The sequence below is a fragment of the Bos taurus genome, chromosome 2 (genome assembly GCF_002263795.3).
Source record: "Bos taurus isolate L1 Dominette 01449 registration number 42190680 breed Hereford chromosome 2, ARS-UCD2.0, whole genome shotgun sequence".
Lineage (NCBI taxonomy): Eukaryota > Metazoa > Chordata > Mammalia > Artiodactyla > Bovidae > Bos > Bos taurus.
In genome coordinates this window covers 118,076,509-118,095,313 of record NC_037329.1, presented here as the reverse complement: position 1 = coordinate 118,095,313, position 18,805 = coordinate 118,076,509, and the positions used below count along the sequence as shown (strand labels likewise).

Sequence of the window (18,805 nt, the reverse complement as noted above, 5' to 3'; positions counted from 1 at the left end):
ATGATGTTTAAAATGCATGATCTTGGACTTCCCTGGTAGACCTGTGGTAAAAACTACACCCTTCCAATGCAGGGGACTTGGGTTCCACCCCTGGTTGGGGAATTAAGATCCCACATACCACACAGCACAGTCAAAAAAAATAAATAAAATGGATGATCTTACTGAATGCTCCAATGCTTTGACCACCTGTTGTGAAGAGCCAGCTCATTGGAAAAGACCCTGATGCTGGAAAAAACGGAGGGCAAAAAGAGAAGAGGGAGCCAGAGGATGAGGTGGTTAAATAGCATCACTGACTGAGTAGATACAAATTTGAGCAAACTCCAGGAGATAATGAAGGACAGAGGAGCCTGGTGTGCTGCAGTCCATGAGGTCGCAAAGTCAGACTCGACTTAGCGGCTGAACAACAACACTGAATGTTGAGTACAGCCTCAAATGTTTGAAGAAGGAATCACTTATCCCAAGACAAGTTGCCACAAAGGCAGGAAGAAAAGAGGGTTGACGAAAATTTAAAAAAAAAAAAAAAATAGAGCAAAGTGTATTCCTGAATCTCCACACAGTGTCCTAAATGCATAGCCTGATGGGTCTCATTGGAACTGAGAGTCAGCAGAGCCTGAAGTATGTGTGAAGTCATGAGAAGTTCTTTCCGGCTTGGTTTGCATCTAGATGTCCTCATGAAAACAGGCTACAGGTGCCTCGCCTGAAGCATGGACGTCCCGAGAACCCCTTCCATACTCCCTTAAAGTCTGGAGAAAAAACTCAAATGTGTACAGAAGCCAAACAAGCCACGTACATGAAACCAGGAGGCCAAATAAGAGACTGACATGTGGGTGGGGACTGCGGCAAACCGGAGAGGGTGTGACACAGGTAAACAGGATCACCTACCGTGCACAGCCAGCTGCTTTGGGCCGTATGGGAAGATCTGTTGCCCCTGGATTTTTTTATGAATAATCCTAATTTTTAAATGTTGGCAACTGACTCAAAACATTTAAAACTTTGTTCTTGATAAACAAAATGTATATACAGGCTGTGTGGAGCCCCTGGACCTCTAGTGTAGGATCTGTTGTAGACCAGAAAATGAATCAACATGTCTATTTATTTCAGGCCTGTCTTCCCTGAAAATCTAGAACCTTGTGTTCTTCAGGGACATTTTTGAAACCTGTCTTTGCGTGCCAAAAGCTCTCTGCACATAAGGCCACGGCAGGGGGTTTGGTTTGTTTTAGTTAACAGCTCTAGTAATGTTTTGTCTTCATATAAAGATTCCCTAAGAAAATAAAATGAAAATAAAATGCCACTCAGTTCAGTTCAGTTCAGTCGCTCAATCATGTCTGACTCTTTGCGACCCCATGGACTGCAGCACGCCAGGCTTCCCTGGCCATCACCAACTCCCGAAGTTTACTCAAACTCATGTCCATTGAGTCGGTCATGCCATCCAACCATCTCATCCTCTGTCATTCCCTTCTCCTCCCACCTTCAATCTTTCCCAGCATCAGGGTCTTTTCAAATGAGTCACTTCTTCGCATCAGGTGGCCAAAGTATTGGAGTTTCAGCTTCAGCATCAGTCCTTCTAATGAACACCCAGGACTGATCTCCATTAGGATGGACTGGTTGGATCTCCTTGCAGTCCAAGAGACCCTCAAGAGTCTTCTCCAACACCACAGTTCCAAAGCATCAATTCTTTGGCGCTCAGCTTTCTTCACAGTCCAACTCTCACATCCATACATGACCACTGGAAAAACCATAGCCTTGACTAGATGGACCTTTGTTGGCAATGTCTCTGCTTTTTAACATGCTGTCTAGGTTGGTCATAACTTTCCGCTAGTCAGTTCCTTTCTCAATGTCTGTGACAGGGCCTTTCATCGGCTTGTTCATTAACACCTGTGGGTGCCGCCGGACAGCCATCATCGGAGGGCTCCTGAACTCGCTGGGCTGGGTGTTGAGTGCCTACGCCGTGAACGTGTATTATCTCTTTATTACCTTTGGACTGGCAGCTGGTAAGCATTGTGGATTTCCTTTTTTTTTTTTGGCCACGCCGCACACCGTATGGAATCTTAGTTTCCCAGCCAGGGCTGGAACCCAGACCCCTTGCTTTGGACGCACAGAGTCTTGACCACTGGGCCTCCAGGGGAGTCCCCATAAGTGGTTTTCCTAAACTTGACTTTATGTGTTTCTGTTGAGCATTTGGGCAATGAGTTTCGTCGTGGAGAAAAGAGATCCATTAAATATTTAGTCCCTTTGTCTCCATCCTACCCTACCCATATCCTATCCTCCAGGTAATACTTTTAATATAAGATATTAATATGCCTGAAGCGTGAGGAAACAACCGAACACCTGTACTTGGCCTCCCTAATAGAATTTAATTAAATTTTCTATATCTGGTTCTAAGTGCTAGTCCTTTACTTGTAACAAAACCCACGTACTAACAACATTCTCTCATTTAAGAACTGCAGAATCCAGCGTGAATCAGAGAAAAATCACGTTCTCCTTTGGCTCTGCTCAAAATAATGAAATAGCAGCAAAACCCACACAGATTTAGAGACTGTAAGAATCAAATCCAGAGCAGAGTGGCAGTCCCCAGGAGATATATAACAGTTGGCTCAGGCAGCACAGTTTGCATATCCATTTTGCAAAATGATTCCCAGCCATAATTTCTTCTATCAACAGATAGCAGAATGCACATGGATAAGTAGTGTCTTACTCATACTATTGTATTTCAGTCACCTGGATCCAGCCTGACCTTTTAGAATACAGAGCTATAATCGTCATAAATGGCACCTTGATGGCGCTGTTTTCATAAGAGTTCAAAGTTAGAATTGGAACCCTTGGGTTTTTTTTTCCCACGTGTATGTGTGACTTTGGGAAAATTACTTAACTTGCTTATGCCCCAGTCTCTTTATCTGCAAATGGAATAATTGACTGCTTGGCCTACAGGATTATTGAAAAGGTTACATGAAATGATCTGTATGAAGCACTTAGCACAATGCTTGGCACATAATAAAGTCTTAAGCAAATGTTAGCTAATATATAATTGCTATTATATATAATACAATGTTTTTATTGTAAGCTTAAGTTTATGCTTTAAGGTAGCAGGAGAAGGTGAACATAAAAACCAATTGTCCACATAAGCTGACAAGTTGGTTCTCTAGGATGTATCCACATATACATCTTTAGGTGGAAAAAGCACTTCTGTATGCTATGAAGCCTAGTTTGGAAACCATTGATCTGAAATGAAGGACTTGACAACAGTTCTTAAAGAACAATTCAAAATGTTTTTCCTGAGGCAATTTAGAAACTTCCCCATAACAGTCCAATGAATAGAGCTGGCACAGGGATTTTACTTCTGCTAAAACTGAGGGAGTCACTCCAGGGTCTCTGGGCAGACACATGGGCGCCCCTAGGAACTTGATCCATGCTGTCTGGACATATGTACTATGAATTGATCCCCAAAACTGGTACTTGAGGGAGTTGCCTGGTGGTCCAGTGGGTTTACCAGTGTTAGAATTTTGCCCTTCACTGCCATGGCTCAGGTTCAATCCCTGGTCAGAGAACTAAGATCACACAAGCATGGTCAAAAGAAAAAACTAGGACTTGAAATTTATTCCCATCATTTAGACGTGCCTATGGGCAGACTCTTTGTTTAAATGGAATTTTATGTCTTGCAATTAGTTGCTTTGGATCCTCAAATAATGTGATCTCCATATTCATTCATTTACTTATTTATTCAACAAGTATTTATGGATCTAAGGAAGTAGGAAAAAGATCAGGAGACCAGTGAAAGGAAAGTGTTTCTTGAAACACTTTATTGTACCCACTTTTTATACAGAAAACACCTGAAGAAAGTCTCTGAAAATAAATGTATCCACTTTCTCCCCAAATATAATTATATTTAAGTGGAAAATCCAGCTAAGTCAGCTAGCTTGTATACTGTTGGGCTGTCATTAGTGAGACATTTTGAAACTGATTGACCTTATTTTATAGAAAAGAAAAAAAGTTAGATGCAAAGATCTGCAAAAAGTTAGTGACTGAAACAACAAAAACAAAACTAAATTAATTTAAAAAATTTTAAAGGCAAGTTATTGAGATACATATGTGGGTATGCATGTTTATCACAGTACAGTGATAAACATATTTGTATATCTGTATGTACATATCTCTTTATGTTTGAAAGAGACTTTGGTGACATCCTTCATTATAAGAAGCATTTGAGGCAGATTTTTTTGTATTTGTTTTTTTAACATCTAGGCAATTAAAATTGCATGGATGTCCTCCTAATGAGCAGAAAATTAACATCTGTTTGAGTGATCTTACTTACCCAGGAGAGTCTGGACAAATTTCTTCAGCTCTGCCATTTAAGGGCTCCATTTTCTTACTCGGCTCCTGGAAGAACCTTTCCCTCCAATCCGAGCTTTTTACTCAAAACCACAAGATTGATTCTCCCCTGCTCTTCTTCTTCCTGGCTTATCCGGGTACAAAGTTGAAAGTGTTAGTCGCTCAGTCTGACTCTTTGCAAAGAATCTGACTCTTTGCAACCCCATGGACTACAGCCCTCCAGGCTCCTCTGACCATGAATTCTCCAGGCAAGAATAGTGGAGTGGGTTACCATTCCCTTCTCCAGGAGAGCTTCCCCACCCAGGGATTGAACATGGGTCTCCTGAATTCCAGGCGGATTCTTTACTGGCTGAGCCACCAGGGAATCGACCTGATGTGGTGAAGAATTGTTCCAGGGCCCTGCTTGACCACTGGGCTTGGGTCTCAGTATCTCCAAGGCCTGTCCTACACACTCATAGAATAATTGTGCCAATTATGAATCACAAAGTCACATGAGGAAGGGGGATGCTGTTCAGGACAAGGAGAGGTAATAGATGCTTATAGCATCAGGCACGGATTTTTTTTTCTCCCACGTCATGGGAGTATTTATTATTTAAATGACGTTATAATTGGTGCTACTCTTATGCTTTGGTCTCTCAATTCGGTTCCTTATTAGTCATTTCATTCTGCTGCTGTTTAGTGATCCGTAACCACATTTAATTTGGGATGTTGGTTATTGTCAGTGACAAATCAGATTTTGAAAAGTAAACTTTTGTGCCTCCAGAAAAATGAAGAATGGCAAATTTCAAAGGACAAATGATCCAGTTTCCTCAACAAGTAAATTGTGAGGAAAATAGAGAACTTAAGAGACTTAAAAAAAAAAAAAAAAAAAATATATATATATATATATATAGACCAACAAATAGCAATGTGTGGGCCTTACTTGATTTAAACAAATCTTTTAAAAATATGGTTATTTTTGAGACAGGGTCTTCCCCAGTGGCTCAGCAGTAAAAAAAAAAAAATCCAGCTGCAAATTCAGGGGACATGGGTTCGATCCCTGGGTCGGGAAGATCCCCTGCAGAAAGAAATGGCAACCCACTCCAGTATTCTTGCCTGGAGAATCCCATGGACAGAGGAGCCTGGCAGGCTACAGTCCATAGGGTTGCAAAGAGTAGGAAATGACTGAAGCAACTGAGCAGCAGCTTAAGACAATTAGAAATTTAAATACCTTCTGGATATTTTATGATATCAAGGAATGATTCATTTTTAAGATAAGATAATGATGAGATTATCCAGTTTAAAGAATTCATCTATTTTAAAAGCTGGAGCAAAATGCTTCTGCAGCTCCATCCTGGCAGCCAGGGGATGAGCAGTTAAGGATGAGACAGAGCACGGACGATGGAAAGGGACCCAGCCCTGCAGTTGGGTCTGCCTTCCAATCCAGATTCTCCAGCTACCTGTTGCAGGGAAAGTTTCTTAATCTCCATGAGGTTCAATGATCCCTTTAATAATTTGGGTATAACCAACAGGTAGCTTTCAGGTTATTATGAAAATTAAACCAGATAAAACCTGAAAGGCAACTGGAACATCATCGCCACTCAATTAGCGGTAACTGTTATTATTATATTTGTGTGTATGACTGCTCTGGTCTCCTTCCAAATTCAAGTAATTTTGAAACTGTTAAATGATGCTGAACTAGGGAAGCTTCTCAGCTTTGGGGCATGCTGTTGGTCACAGTCTCTTCTCTGCTATTAAGCTGCTATCCTAATATCAGGAGGTTGTAAGCATTAGAACAGAATGGGAACCCCTTGAACAACTGAAGCGGGGTTTTATGGTTTCCCTCCATCTGTACCTAGAAGTTGAGAACACAACCCTTAACCTCTTGGCCAGTGCTCTATTTGATTTCATATTTATTTTATTTTTTAATAAACTTCATTTTTAGAGCCATTTTAGGGCTTCCGAGGTGCACTGCAGTGGTAAAGAACCCACTTGCCACTACAGGAGACGTAAGAGGTGTGGATTCAATCCCTGGGTCATAAAGATCTCCTGGAGAAGGAAATGGCAATCTGTTCCAGTATTCTTGCCTGGAAAATTCCCATGGACAAAGGAGCCTGGTGGACTTCAGTCCATGGGGTCACAAAGAGTCGGACACAACTGAGCACAGCACCACAACTGTTAGGTTCAGCAAAACTGTGCGAAAGCACGATGTTCCCAGTACCCCTGCCCCCAACACACACCATCTTCCCCAGCAGCATTAATTTTGCCCATGTAAACCACCAGCTGTTCCTGTTTTCTAAGAGAAATACAATTTAAAAAATCAGAGCTACAAATGAGTATTAGGTGGTTTTGATGTCTAGTAGCTATGTATACTCATGGGTACATTTTAATTCCTTTTATTCTTCTGATGAATTTGGAAACACATTGGCCCATTCCTAAGGCTTCTGCAAATTGCCTGGAATCACTTCCTCCCCTTGTCCATGAGTACTTCCTGTGTTTTAAGTGCAATTAGCACTGACAGCAGAGGGCTCAGAATGCATGCTATCTTTCAACAAATCATTAAGCACATGCTATGTATTCTGGGCAAAGCCCAGCATACCAGGGGCTAAAATACACACAGTCCTGCCCTAGTGGAGCTTATATTCTCATGTGAGAATGCAGACTTTACTTTAGTTGTTTATTTAGTATATATAATTTATCTAATATAATTTTTTATTATTATTGGTGTAACCTATGCTGAAAAGCCTGTTGGGAGAAATGATGGACTAGAAACAGGCTTCTGTGGGTGATGGTCTTGGTACTTACCTCCCAAGCTCCTTTTTTTTTAAACAAACATGATTATATCTTTGTTTAAAAGTTATACAAAAGAAGAGAAAACTCGGGGTGGGTGTAGGCCACAGCAGGAAAAGCCCACATTTTGGACGCCAAAAACACACCTGGGTTCAGAGTCTTTCTGAGTGTCAGCTTCTCCAAGTACAAAATGGGAATAATGGCATCTATTGTGTAAGATGTTACAATTTTATAGAGGGGATTACCTGTGGTAATGTCTGTAAAGCACATGGACCCCGGTGAGTGGTCAATAAGTACTGGCTATCGTTATTTGGAGAAGGAAATGGCAACCCACTCCAGTATTTGGCCTGGAACATCCCATGGACAGAGGAGCCTGGCAGGCTATATCTAGTCCGTGGGGTTGCAAGAGTGGGAGGCGACTTAGCAGCTAAACCATCGTTGTTATTCAAAAACAGTTACCGAGATGAAGATAATGAGATGCAGATGATCTCGAAGGCTGCCAGCTGGGGCTGTGGCCATTTACGTTGTGCTGTCTGCCTTTTCTCCCCTCTCGGGGCCGCAGGCTTCGGCAGCGGGATGGCCTACCTGCCGGCCGTGGTCATGGTGGGCAGGTACTTTCAGAAGAGGCGCGCGCTCGCCCAGGGTCTCAGCACCACCGGGACCGGCTTCGGTACGTTCCTCATGACGGTGTTGCTCAAGTACCTGTGCGCGGAGTACGGCTGGCGGAACGCCATGTTCATCCAGGGCGCCGTGTCCCTGAACCTGTGTGTGTGCGGGGCGCTCATGAGGCCCCTCTCGCCTGGGATGGACGGCGATGGTCCGGAAGGGAAGGCGCCGCACCACGTCCTGCCGGCTCACTCCACCGAATCCATCAGGTCCAGCGGACAACTGAGGGACGCCGAGGAGAAGCGGGGAGGCCCTGGCACCGAGGACAGCTCCCTCGGGGACGCGCCCGCCCAGGCGTGCCAGGAGAAAGCCGCGCACAGAAAGGACATGTGCGCCTTCCGGCTTCTGAAGACGGTGAGCCAGCTGACCATGAGGGTCAGGAAGGGCTTTTGGGACTGGTACTCGGGCTATTTTGGGACAGCCTCGCTCTTTACTAATCGGATGTTTGTCGCCTTTATTTTCTGGGCTCTGTTTGCCTACAGCAGCTTCGTCATCCCTTTCATTCACCTCCCAGAAATAGTCAACTTGTACAATTTATCAGAGCAAAATGATGTGTTCCCCCTGACTTCGATCATAGCCATAGTTCACATCTTCGGGAAAGTGGTCCTGGGCATTGTGGCCGACCTACCCTGCATCAGCGTGTGGAATGTCTTCCTGATGGCCAACTTCACCCTGGTCCTCAGTATTTTTATTCTGCCCTTGATGCACACTTATGCCGGCCTGGCAGTCATCTGTGCCCTGATAGGCTTTTCCAGCGGTTATTTCTCCCTGATGCCCGTGGTGACGGAAGACTTGGTAGGGATTGAGCACCTGGCCAATGCCTACGGAATCATCATCTGTGCTAACGGCATCTCTGCGTTGCTGGGACCGCCTTTTGCAGGTAAACCCTTCAAGACATTAAGAGCTTAGAGTGCATGTAGAAAGGTCGGGTTCTCATTTAAATTAAAAATCCAGGATGAATATGAAGTATGTTTCCATGTGTGCACACACTCCTTTCTCCCTGCCCCCATTCCTGCCCCCAATTTCTTGTGTATAAATTTTAGCAACTTGAAGGTTATTCTTTCACATAGAATGTAGATGAACTTTTGGTCCTTAACCTGTGAGATAAACAACCAGGCTGGTAAAACAGAGAGTGCCATAGTGCAGAGCCTGCACCCCATTAGAAGGAGGCAGTCTCTGCCAGTTCAAGCTGATTTCACCAAGAAATAACAGAAAATCATGACTAGCTCTCCTGTTGTTAGCACTCCCCCCACTCCCAACCAACAACCCACGAGAAGCTAGGACTCTGCACTCTCAGGTGACTTTTCCAGATTTTCAAAACACATCTGTAGATTCAACAGATCTGTGGGCTGGAGCTAGCCCTGTAGGAGTTTCTGTGTGTGTGCTAAGTTGCTTCAGTCATGTCCGACTCTTTTCGATCCCATGGACTGTAGCCCACTAGGCTCCTCTGTCCATGGGATGGGATTCTCCAGGCAAGAATGCTGGAGTGGGTTGCCATGCCCTCCTCCAGGGGATCTTCCTGACCCAGGGATCGAACCCGTATCTTTTACATCTCCCGCATTGGCAGGCAGGTTCTTTACCACTAGTGCCACTTGAGAAGCCCAGGAGTTTTCTACTGGTGCTGTAATAAATCTCCACAAACTTACTGGCTTAAAACAATACAAATGTATAATCTTACAGTTCTAGAGGTCAGAAGGCTAAACTGGATCAGTTCAGTTCAGTTCAGTTGCTCAGTCATGTCCAACTCTTTGCAACCCCATGAACTGTAGCATGCCACCAACTCCTGGAGTCCACTCAAACCCATGTCCATTGAGTCAGTGATGCCATCCAACCATCTCATCCTCTGTCGTCCCCTTCTCCTCCTGCCCTCAATCTTTCCCAGCATCAGGGTCTTTTCAGATAAGTCAGCTCTTTGCATCAGGTGGCCAAAGTATTGGAGTTTGAGCTTCAGCATCAGTCCTTCCAATGAACACCCAGGGCTGATCTCCTTTAGGATGGACTGGTTGGATCTCCTTGCGGTCCAAGGGATTCTCAAGAGTCTTCTCTAACACCACAGTTCAAAAGCATCAATTTTTCAGCGCTCAGCTTTCTTTATAGTCTAACTCTCACATCCATACGTGACCACTGGAAAAACCATAGCCTTGACTAGACGGATCTTTGTTGGCAAAGTAATGTCTCGCTGCTTTTTAATATGCTTTCTAGGTTGGTCATAACTTTCCTTCCAAGGACTGGATCACAGTGGGCCAAAACCAAGGTGTTGGTGGAACCGTATTCTTTCTGGAAGCTCTCTGGGGCAATATGTTTGCTTGCCTTTTGCAGCTTCTGGGGACCACCTGCTTTTTTGTCCCCTGACCCCTTCCTCCATCATCTATGCCAGCAGCAGAGCATCTTCTTGTTTCTCCGTGGTTCTGACTCTGCTGCCTCCTCTCATTTTTAAAGATGCCTGTGGCATTGGGTCCACTGGATAATCCAGAAAAAAACCCATCTCAAGATCCTAAACTTAATTCCATCTGCAGAGTCCCTTTTGCCGCCTAAGGTAACTTCACAGGTTCCAGAGATTAACATGTGGGCATTTGGGGAGAGGTGGGACATTCTGCTTACCCAAGGCCCAGAGGCCTCCAGTTGCCAACATCTAGGGTGAGATCTCTCACATACGTTCACCTCAGTTCAGTGGAGAATTTACTACTTGCATAAGGCATGCCAGAAGCCATAGGCACCCAGGAGGAGTCCCATGCCTGGGCAGGTACATCTCTGAACCTGTCATTCTGGGCAAGTTTTAAGCTTTGTGGCAGATTGACCCAGTCCCCAAGAAGTCAGGTGCTGGGCAAAGTCACAGAGTCTCCCCACAGTCCTGAGATTGAAGGCAGGAGCCTGCAAGGCATGACAGAGGCTGGGGTCAAATGTTAACACCCAGGTGGTCTCAGGAGGTGGCTGTTGGGGGCATCCAGGCCGGGGTTGGGCAGCAGTTGTGAGAGCTACCAGAAGTTCTGGGCAGGTTTTCACCGGAGGAGCCTCACCTATTCAAATGTCCCACCCTCTCCTTTCTGGCTGCTCCTGGCCCTTTATTCTCATATCCTGTGCAGAAATACTTCTTCCCGGTAGCTGGGGAAACTCATGGATTCAGACTGAAACCCTCCCACCTCTCTTCCCAGTCTCCCTACAGACCCACAGTCATCTCCTATTCTAGGGCCCTACTGGCAGAGGGCTTGTGCTAACTAACACACCCATCTTTATGTCCCACCCAACACGATTTGAAGCTCCAGAAATTATATATATATATATATATATATTTTTTTTTTTTTATTCAACTGATGCTCAGAAAGATTGAGGGCAGGAGGAGAAGGGGGTGACAGAGAATGAGGTGGTTGGGTGGCATCACCGAATCAGTGGACATGTGTTTGAGCAAACTCCCGGAGATACTGAAGGACAGAGGAGCCTGGCAGGCTACAGTCCATGGGGTCGTAAAGAGTTGGACACAACTTAGCAACTGAACAATAACAGTTCAGCTGACAACGCTGGCAGCTGGCTATCTAAAGGTTTAAAACGCAAGACTTGTTTTAGGAAACCCAGAGGCTACATATGGGGCCCCTTCTGAGTCCGGCTGCTCCTATTTTCTGCTCATACACAGAAGTGCAAGCCAGCATTTCTAGGTGACAGTGAATATCTATAGCAATGCAGTAGACTGTTGGCAGCTGAAAAGTCAGAACTGCTCGGTGATCTCATTGTATAGAATTCTCTATCAGTTAGGGATGCATTTGGTTGTAAAATCACACCCCAACAACAATAGCTTAAATAGAGATTTAATTGCATCACATAACCAGAAATCTGGAGTTCAGAAACTAGATGATACTGAGACAATGTCTCAAGATCCTTTTGGCCTTTTACTCATGCTGGCTGCTCACAGTCACATACTGGCTCCAGTGGCTCCAGTCACTACAAACTTACTTATAACAAGAAAGAGGAAGGGATGAAAGTCCCAGCAGACTTCCACTTATATCTAATTGGCCAGAACCATGTCTCACAGTGAGTCTAAGCTTCAAGGGAAAATGAAAATTGGAGAACTTTGTGTTCTAGCCTCAGGACTAGAGGAAGGAAAGGAGAAAAGATTTGGAATGGGAATTGGATTAATCAACCAGTGGTAACTTCCAAAGAAGTTAAATATCCATTAAGGGGATGGGGACTTAATCAGTGACTCATCCACCCTCTTGTTGTAAGTCCTTCAGATATATTGTATGTGGAAATAGAATCTGCCATTGATGTTTCTTTGCATGATCAAGGGGTACTTTCTGCTTCTAATGGTCAGTCTGAAATTATTTTATACTGATCCATTAGATTGCAATGGGCTTCCCTGATAGCTCAGTTGGTAAAGAATCCACCTGCAATGTGGGAGACCCCAGTTCGATTCCTGGGTCTCGAAGATCCCTTGAAGGGCTAGGCTACCCACTCCAGTATTCTTGGACTTCCCTTGTGGCTCAGCTGGTAAAGAATCCGCCTGCAATGCGGGAGACGTGGGTTTGATCCCTGGGTTGGGAAGATCCCCTGGAGAAGGGAAAGGCTTCCCACTCCAGTATTCTGGCCTGGAGAATTCCATGGACTCTATAGTCCATGGGGTCGCAAAGAGTAGTGAAAAGAAAGTGAGCGACTTTCACTTTTACTTTTTCATTAGATTGCAGTAGCAATCTATCTATCACAAAGCAGCTATGAGGTACTGCGTAAGTAATTCATGATCAGTGTTAATTAAAGCACCAAGGTCTGACAGCATGGTTTTCTTATCCCATCCCTACGGTCATTTCCTTTTCACACATTTGAATTCTAGTGCCCTTTCTTGAATGGAAGGGAAAGGAATTACAACTAGAAGATAGGGAGTTATACCCACCTCTCAGTCCTCAGGTCTGATCTCTGCTTCAAGGTTCCTCCCTAGAAGTGGAGTCTGTAGCTGAATTTGATCCACAATGGATGGTAGAAAGCACTGTATTAATGGTGGATGTGTGTTAAATGCTGCCATAGTGTAGCCCCCAGTCTCCTTTGTCCATGGGATTCTCCAGGCAGGAGTGCTGGAGTGGGTAGCCATTCCCTTCTCTAGTGGATCTTCCCAACCTAGGGATCAAACCTGGGTCTCCCACATTGCAGGCAGATTCTTTACCATCCAAGCCACCAGGGAATCCTCAAAATGCTGCCATGGAAATGTTAAAATCAATGTTCTGATGTACATCTCCAGGCCAGCAACCTAAAGGGGCCTTTCCTTCTTTTTGTTTATTTCTTCTTCCACTGAACCTATGCGCTGAGAAATGCTGAGCATCATGATTGGCTAACTGCATTGTGTTTAATTCATTGATTTTCCAGGCCAAGGAGCCAATATTGCAATGAGACACAAGGCCAGCCTTTATGCATTATAGCAGTGGCTGGCAATATGAGTGACTAAATAACCACATTAAATTCTTGCTAGAAATTCCAGGTGGGCTAGAAATTATTACTTAGCTTGAAGTGCTATAAGGAAAATTACTGTTCACATTAGCTTTTTCTTTTTTAATGGGTTTAAAAATGAATGTGTTTTCCATTTTTCAAAGTGATTTCTACTGGCATTAAAAAAAATCTGGTACAATTTAGTAGCATGTTAGATAATCACACATATCCATTTAGCAGAAGAATATGCAATCAGAGATATTGAACAGTCACTTCAACCGTGTCATTTAGCAACACTAACTTCTTGATGTAATTCATTGTATAATGTTCTGGGCATTCAGTTTGTCTCTTTTAAAAGACGTAGTAATAGTAGATCCTTTTTTAGATGTTTCCAGGGTAAAGTATAGCAAAACTCAGCCACCAGATTTGACTGACCAAGCATCCACAATTATCTCCAGTATTCACACAAAATGTAACAGGCTAACAATAATTTGTAATTTTTTTCACCAAGAGCTTGGAACACTTATTTATTAAGTAAGAAAAACAGCCATCACTCCTCATTTGATAGACTCAAATGAAAAAGGGATGCAAATTAATAAGGAACCAGGTTTTTACTTTGAAGCTGTTGATTTCAGTTGATGGTTGGATCAGGACTGCCAAGAATTCCGAGCTCCAAAACAAAGGACTGAGATCAGACCTATAGGGAGAGATGGGTGAAGGACGGGAGAGATGGGTGATGGATGAATGAGGTGGGCGTCTCCTCTGAAATGTGTCGTTGCTAATGAGTTCTGTCCCTATGTGCTGGACTGAAGCATGTGATAGAAGTGCTGTCTCCCGACCTGCTTTGCATCAGACTCAGGACTGGGTTGAGTTCAAACTAGCAGAGATGGCAGGATCTGGAATCATTTCAGAATAAATCCTAAAGGTAGATTGGAGAAAACCATGGAATTCATTTAATGTAACAGTTAGGGCCACTCCTAACAATTTGCACTGTCAAATTGTTTGGTAAAGTTGGTTGCACTTTTTGAAAAATTGAGTTACTTTTAAAGACTGGGACGTGTGAAGGTGTTTTTACAGAAGTTTATACTTGTAGAGGAAAGGTGAAAGAGTTTAAAATATAACTAATTCAGTGTGAGGCTATAACAATACCAAGTGCTGTTTTCTATAGTCTGCAGGCAACAGGGATGATGGAGTGGTGGAAGGCGATGGTAGGATGTTCTCTAAGGGTGATGGGTTTATTACTGTCCCCCCAGAAGGAGTAATAGTACATGTACAGTCAGGGTGCCAAGACAAATGTGCTTGAAACTCCAAAAAATTCAGAATGGCTTGTGCCTCTATTTGGGTTCGGGGCAGCAAGAGAGGTGCATAGGGGCCATGTCCCAGAGCCCTGGAGCTTGTACTCAACCACTTCTAACAAAACAGTAAGTAAGTAAATAGTCTGAACTGAAATTTTTATTGAAAAAAATCACTGAAGTGAAGTGAAGTCGCTCAGTCATGTCCGACTCTTTGCGACCCCATGGACTGTAGCCCACCAGGCTCCTCCATCCATGAGATTCTCCAGGCAAGAATACTGGAGTGGGTTGCCATTTCCCTCTCCAGGGGATCTTCCTGACCCAGGGATTGAACCTGGGTCTCCCGCATTGGGGGCAGACGCTTTAACCTCTGAGTCACCAGGGAAGCCCAAGTACATATTAATTTTCTAATGAGGATTTTGTCCTGTCTCTGAGTTCATGTTAAGCAGTGGTGGAAAATCAACCTGTTTGAGCTGTGGGTTGTTTAGAGGCACCACTTTCTAACTCCCAATGACTTGATCATAGAAAAGTGAGGAATGAACTGTTAAACCGACAAGATCAGTGTTCATCTGGAATGAGTGGACTGTTAAAAGAACCTTGTTTATATGTATTGATTTTTTACAAATTATAACTTAAGATAGTGCTGTCTTGTACTCTGCTTGTGAAGACATACCACTCAGCATTATCTGCCAGTGAATTCTTCACTTCATCATCATTCACAGTGCTCCACAGCTGACAAATGGAGGCACTAGCAAAGCTGGGTGTATTTTAGTTCACGTGTCAGTGAACTTTCTGATTCAGTGCTGAAGCCGAATCACTGTTTCTGGATTATATGCGTAATCTTATCTGTCCCTCTTGTCTCAAATTGGAGAGTAAAAAAAAGATGATAGAACATTTGCTGCTGCTGCTGCTGCTAAGTCGCTTCAGTCGTGTCCGACTCTGTGCGACCCCATAGACGGCAGCCCACCAGGCTCCCCCATCCCTGGGATTCTCCAGGCAAGAACACTGGAGTGGGTTGCCATTTCCTTCTCTAACGCGTGAAAGTGAAAAGTGAAAGGGAAGTCGCTCAGTCGTGTCCGACTCTTAGCGACCCCATGGACTACAGCCTACCAGGCTCCTCCGTCCATGGGATTTTCCAGGCAAGAGTACTGAGTGGGGTGCCATTGCCTTCTCTGGATAGAACATTTACTAAGCCACATTTAAAGATTCTGATTTTCTCTTCTTTTATGTATCAAATAACAGACTCAAAAGCTTGGTTTCCTTTTAAAGTATATCCAGAATTCATAGCTGTTGAGGGATTTTTGAAAAGTATACATTTTTGATGCTATTAAGTGTTTGTTTTTCTTTATGATGGCCTTGACTCATTCAGGAACATTAAGCACTGGCTACAATAAGCAAGAGATACAGATATCAGGCAGGAAGTCAGAGGAACTAGTTTACACATTTAGCAGTTGATTTTGTGTAGCTGTTTATTGGTGGGAGAGGGTTGTAAGTTACATTTATGCATTCATTTGCAGTATCATTAGATACTTTTTAAAAGTGGCCATGGAATACTATGTTTGGTCATTAAATCATTTATATTTTTCTTCAGTTCAGTTCAGTTCAGTCACTCAGTTGTGTCCAACTCTTTGCGATCCCATGAATCGCAGCACGCCAGGCCTCCCTGTCCATCACCAACTCCCGGAGTTCACTCAGACTCACGTCCATCGAGTCGGTGATGCCATCCAGCCATCTCGTCCTCTGTCGTCCCCTTCTCCTCCTGCTCCCAATCCCTCCCAGCATCAGAGTCTTTTCCAATGAGTAAACTCTTCGCATGAGGTGGCCATAGTACTGGAGTTTCACCTTTAGCATCATTCCTTCCAAAGAAATCCCAGGGCTGATCTCCTTCAGAATGGACTGGTTGGATCTCCTTGCAGTCCAAGGGACTCTCAAGAGTCTTCTCCAACACCACAGTTCAAAAGGATCAATTCTTTGGTGCTCTACTTTCTTCACAGTCCAACTCTCACATCCATACATGACCACTGGAAAAACCATAGCCTTGACTAGATGGACCTTTGTTGGCAAAGTAATGTCTCTGCTCTTCAATATGCTATCTAGGTTGGTCATAACTTTCCTTCCAAGGAGTAAGCGTCTTTTAATTTCATGACTGCAGTCACCATCTGCAGTGATTTTGGAGCCCAAAAAATAAAGTCCGATACTGTTTCCACTGTTTCCCCATCTATTTCCCATGAAGTGATGGGACTGGATGCCATGAACTTCGTTTTCTGAATGTTGAGCCAACTTCTTCACTCTCCTCTTTCACTTTCATCAAGAGACTTTTTAGTTCCTCTTCACTTTCTGCCATAAGGGTGGTGTCATCTGCATATCTGAGGTTATTTATATTTCTCCCAGCAATTTTGATTCCAGCTTGTGCTTCTTCCAGCCCAGCGTTTCTCGTGATGTACTCTGCATATAAGTTAAATAAGTAGGGTGACAATATACAGCCTTGATGTACTCCTTTTCCTATTTGGAACCAGTCTGTTGTTCCATATCCATTCAAACTGTTGCTTCCTGACTTGCATGTAGGTTTCTCAAGAGGCAGGTGAGGTGGTCTGGTATTTCCATCTCTTTCAGAATTTTCCACAGTTTATTGTGATCCACACAGTCAAAGGCTTTGGCATAGTCAATAAAGCAGAAATAAATGTTTTTCTGGAAATCTCTTGCTTTTTCCATGATCCAACGGATGTTGGCAATTTGATCTCTGGTTTCTCTGCCTTTTCTAAAACTAGCTTGAACATCTGGAAGTTCACGGTTCACGTATTGCTGAAGCCTGGCTTGGAGAATTTTGAGCATTACTTTACTAGCGTGTGAGATGAATGCAATTGTACAGTAGTTTGAGCATTCTTTGGCATTGCCTTTCTTTGGGATTGGAATGAAAACTCACCTTTTCCAGTTCTGTGGCCACTGCTGAGTTTTCCAAATTTGCTGGCATATTGAGTGCAGCACTTTCACAGAGTCATCTTTCAGGATTTGAAATAGCTCAACTGGAATTCCATCACCTCCACTAGCTTTGTTCCTAGTGATACTTCCTAAGGCCCACTTGACTTCACATTCCAGGATGTCTGGCTCTAGGTGAGTGATCACACCATCGTGATTATCTTGGTCGTGTGCCTCTGCTAATTAATGTACTTGCTGAAATGGAAAAAGTGAATGTTTACATTTTTACCATAAATAAAATTCTGCATCTAGCTTAATCCTCTCAGTTTGCATAACTGGCAATGTGGGGACCATGACATGTGACTGATCCTTAGAATTAATCACTGAAGTGAATGAAACATCATGCCTCATAGTTTCTGAAACTTTTTTTCCACATTTTAACATCTCTGAAGTCAGAATGCCTTTTACATAGTTCTAAGAAAACATCAAGTCATATTTTAATTGACAATTATTCCTTTTTTATTGATATATAAGATAATGAAGCATCATGTAATTCATGGTATCTTAGAATCCATGAAGTACGGTAGAATTTTACGAAGTCCCTAGTAAGATTATATGAAAGTATCAGACTAATATTGTTGTTGTTTAGTTGCTAAGTCTTTCCAACTCTTTTTGTGACCCCAAGTACTATAGCCCACCAGGCTCCTCTGTCCCTGGGATTTCCCAGGCAAGAATACTAGAGTGGGTTGCCATTTCCTTCTCCAGTGAATCTTCCCAACCCAGGGATCAAACACGTGTCTCCTGCATCGACAGGTGTATTCTTTACCCCTGAGCCACTAGGGAAGCCCATCAGACTCTAACGTTAAGAGTAAAGTATTTTTTAAAAGAACTGATAACTTACCATTTAAGGCTATGTCTTTGGCAATTTAAACTTTCATAAGTTTAAATATATATTAAAGTTTATAGTTATAAATGTGAATTTCATAAAACCTAGAAATTTTGATTCCTTCTCGAACAGATGTTTACCCTCATATACTTCAGAATGAATCAAAGTTCAAGTATCTTCTGCTCAGCCTCTTTGGATACACACTAGAAACTTCTTCAGAAATGTTTTGAGGTTTTAGAAAAGATTTGTGTAAAAAAGACAATCGTTAGAGTCATTTTTCACTGTTGGCTTTGTGCCTGCTTAAAAGTTACCCCCAAGGGCTATGAGCCACATTTTCCCCATAAGTCTGCCAGCTACTGTTTCAGTGCCTTTAAAAGCACCCCAGTGGCTTTAAAGGTAAATGTAGTCATTCCCAGGCACTGAGAATTCAGGTTCCAACAGTGCCCAGACTCAAAAATGGCTACAAGAAATGTCTGGGGCATTAAATGACATATAATACATTCTTAGAAAATTACTTATAGTAGCAATAAATGTTTGCTTTGTGTTC

At 43.2% G+C, this 18,805-nt stretch overlaps 2 protein-coding genes across 7 annotated transcripts in view; one reads left to right on the top strand and one right to left on the bottom strand.

Moving 5' to 3' along the window:
- The window catches only part of SLC16A14 (solute carrier family 16 member 14), a 38,924-nt gene that overhangs the window by 11,752 nt on the left and 8,367 nt on the right, over positions 1-18,805 (top strand). For all 6 annotated transcript variants that reach the window (XM_024976653.2, XM_005202981.5, XM_005202982.5 and 3 more), the window contains 2 exons: positions 1,848-1,991; positions 7,658-8,641. In XM_024976653.2, the coding sequence (XP_024832421.1) occupies positions 1,848-1,991; positions 7,658-8,641 (1,128 nt within the window). The remainder of the gene's footprint in view (positions 1-1,847; positions 1,992-7,657; positions 8,642-18,805) is intronic.
- Positions 13,273-18,805, bottom strand: part of FBXO36 (F-box protein 36) — a 119,803-nt gene continuing 114,270 nt past the window's right edge. Inside the window, exon 6 of the transcript XR_009491173.1 lies at positions 13,273-17,627. The gene's annotated coding sequence lies outside the window, so the exon portion shown is untranslated. The remainder of the gene's footprint in view (positions 17,628-18,805) is intronic.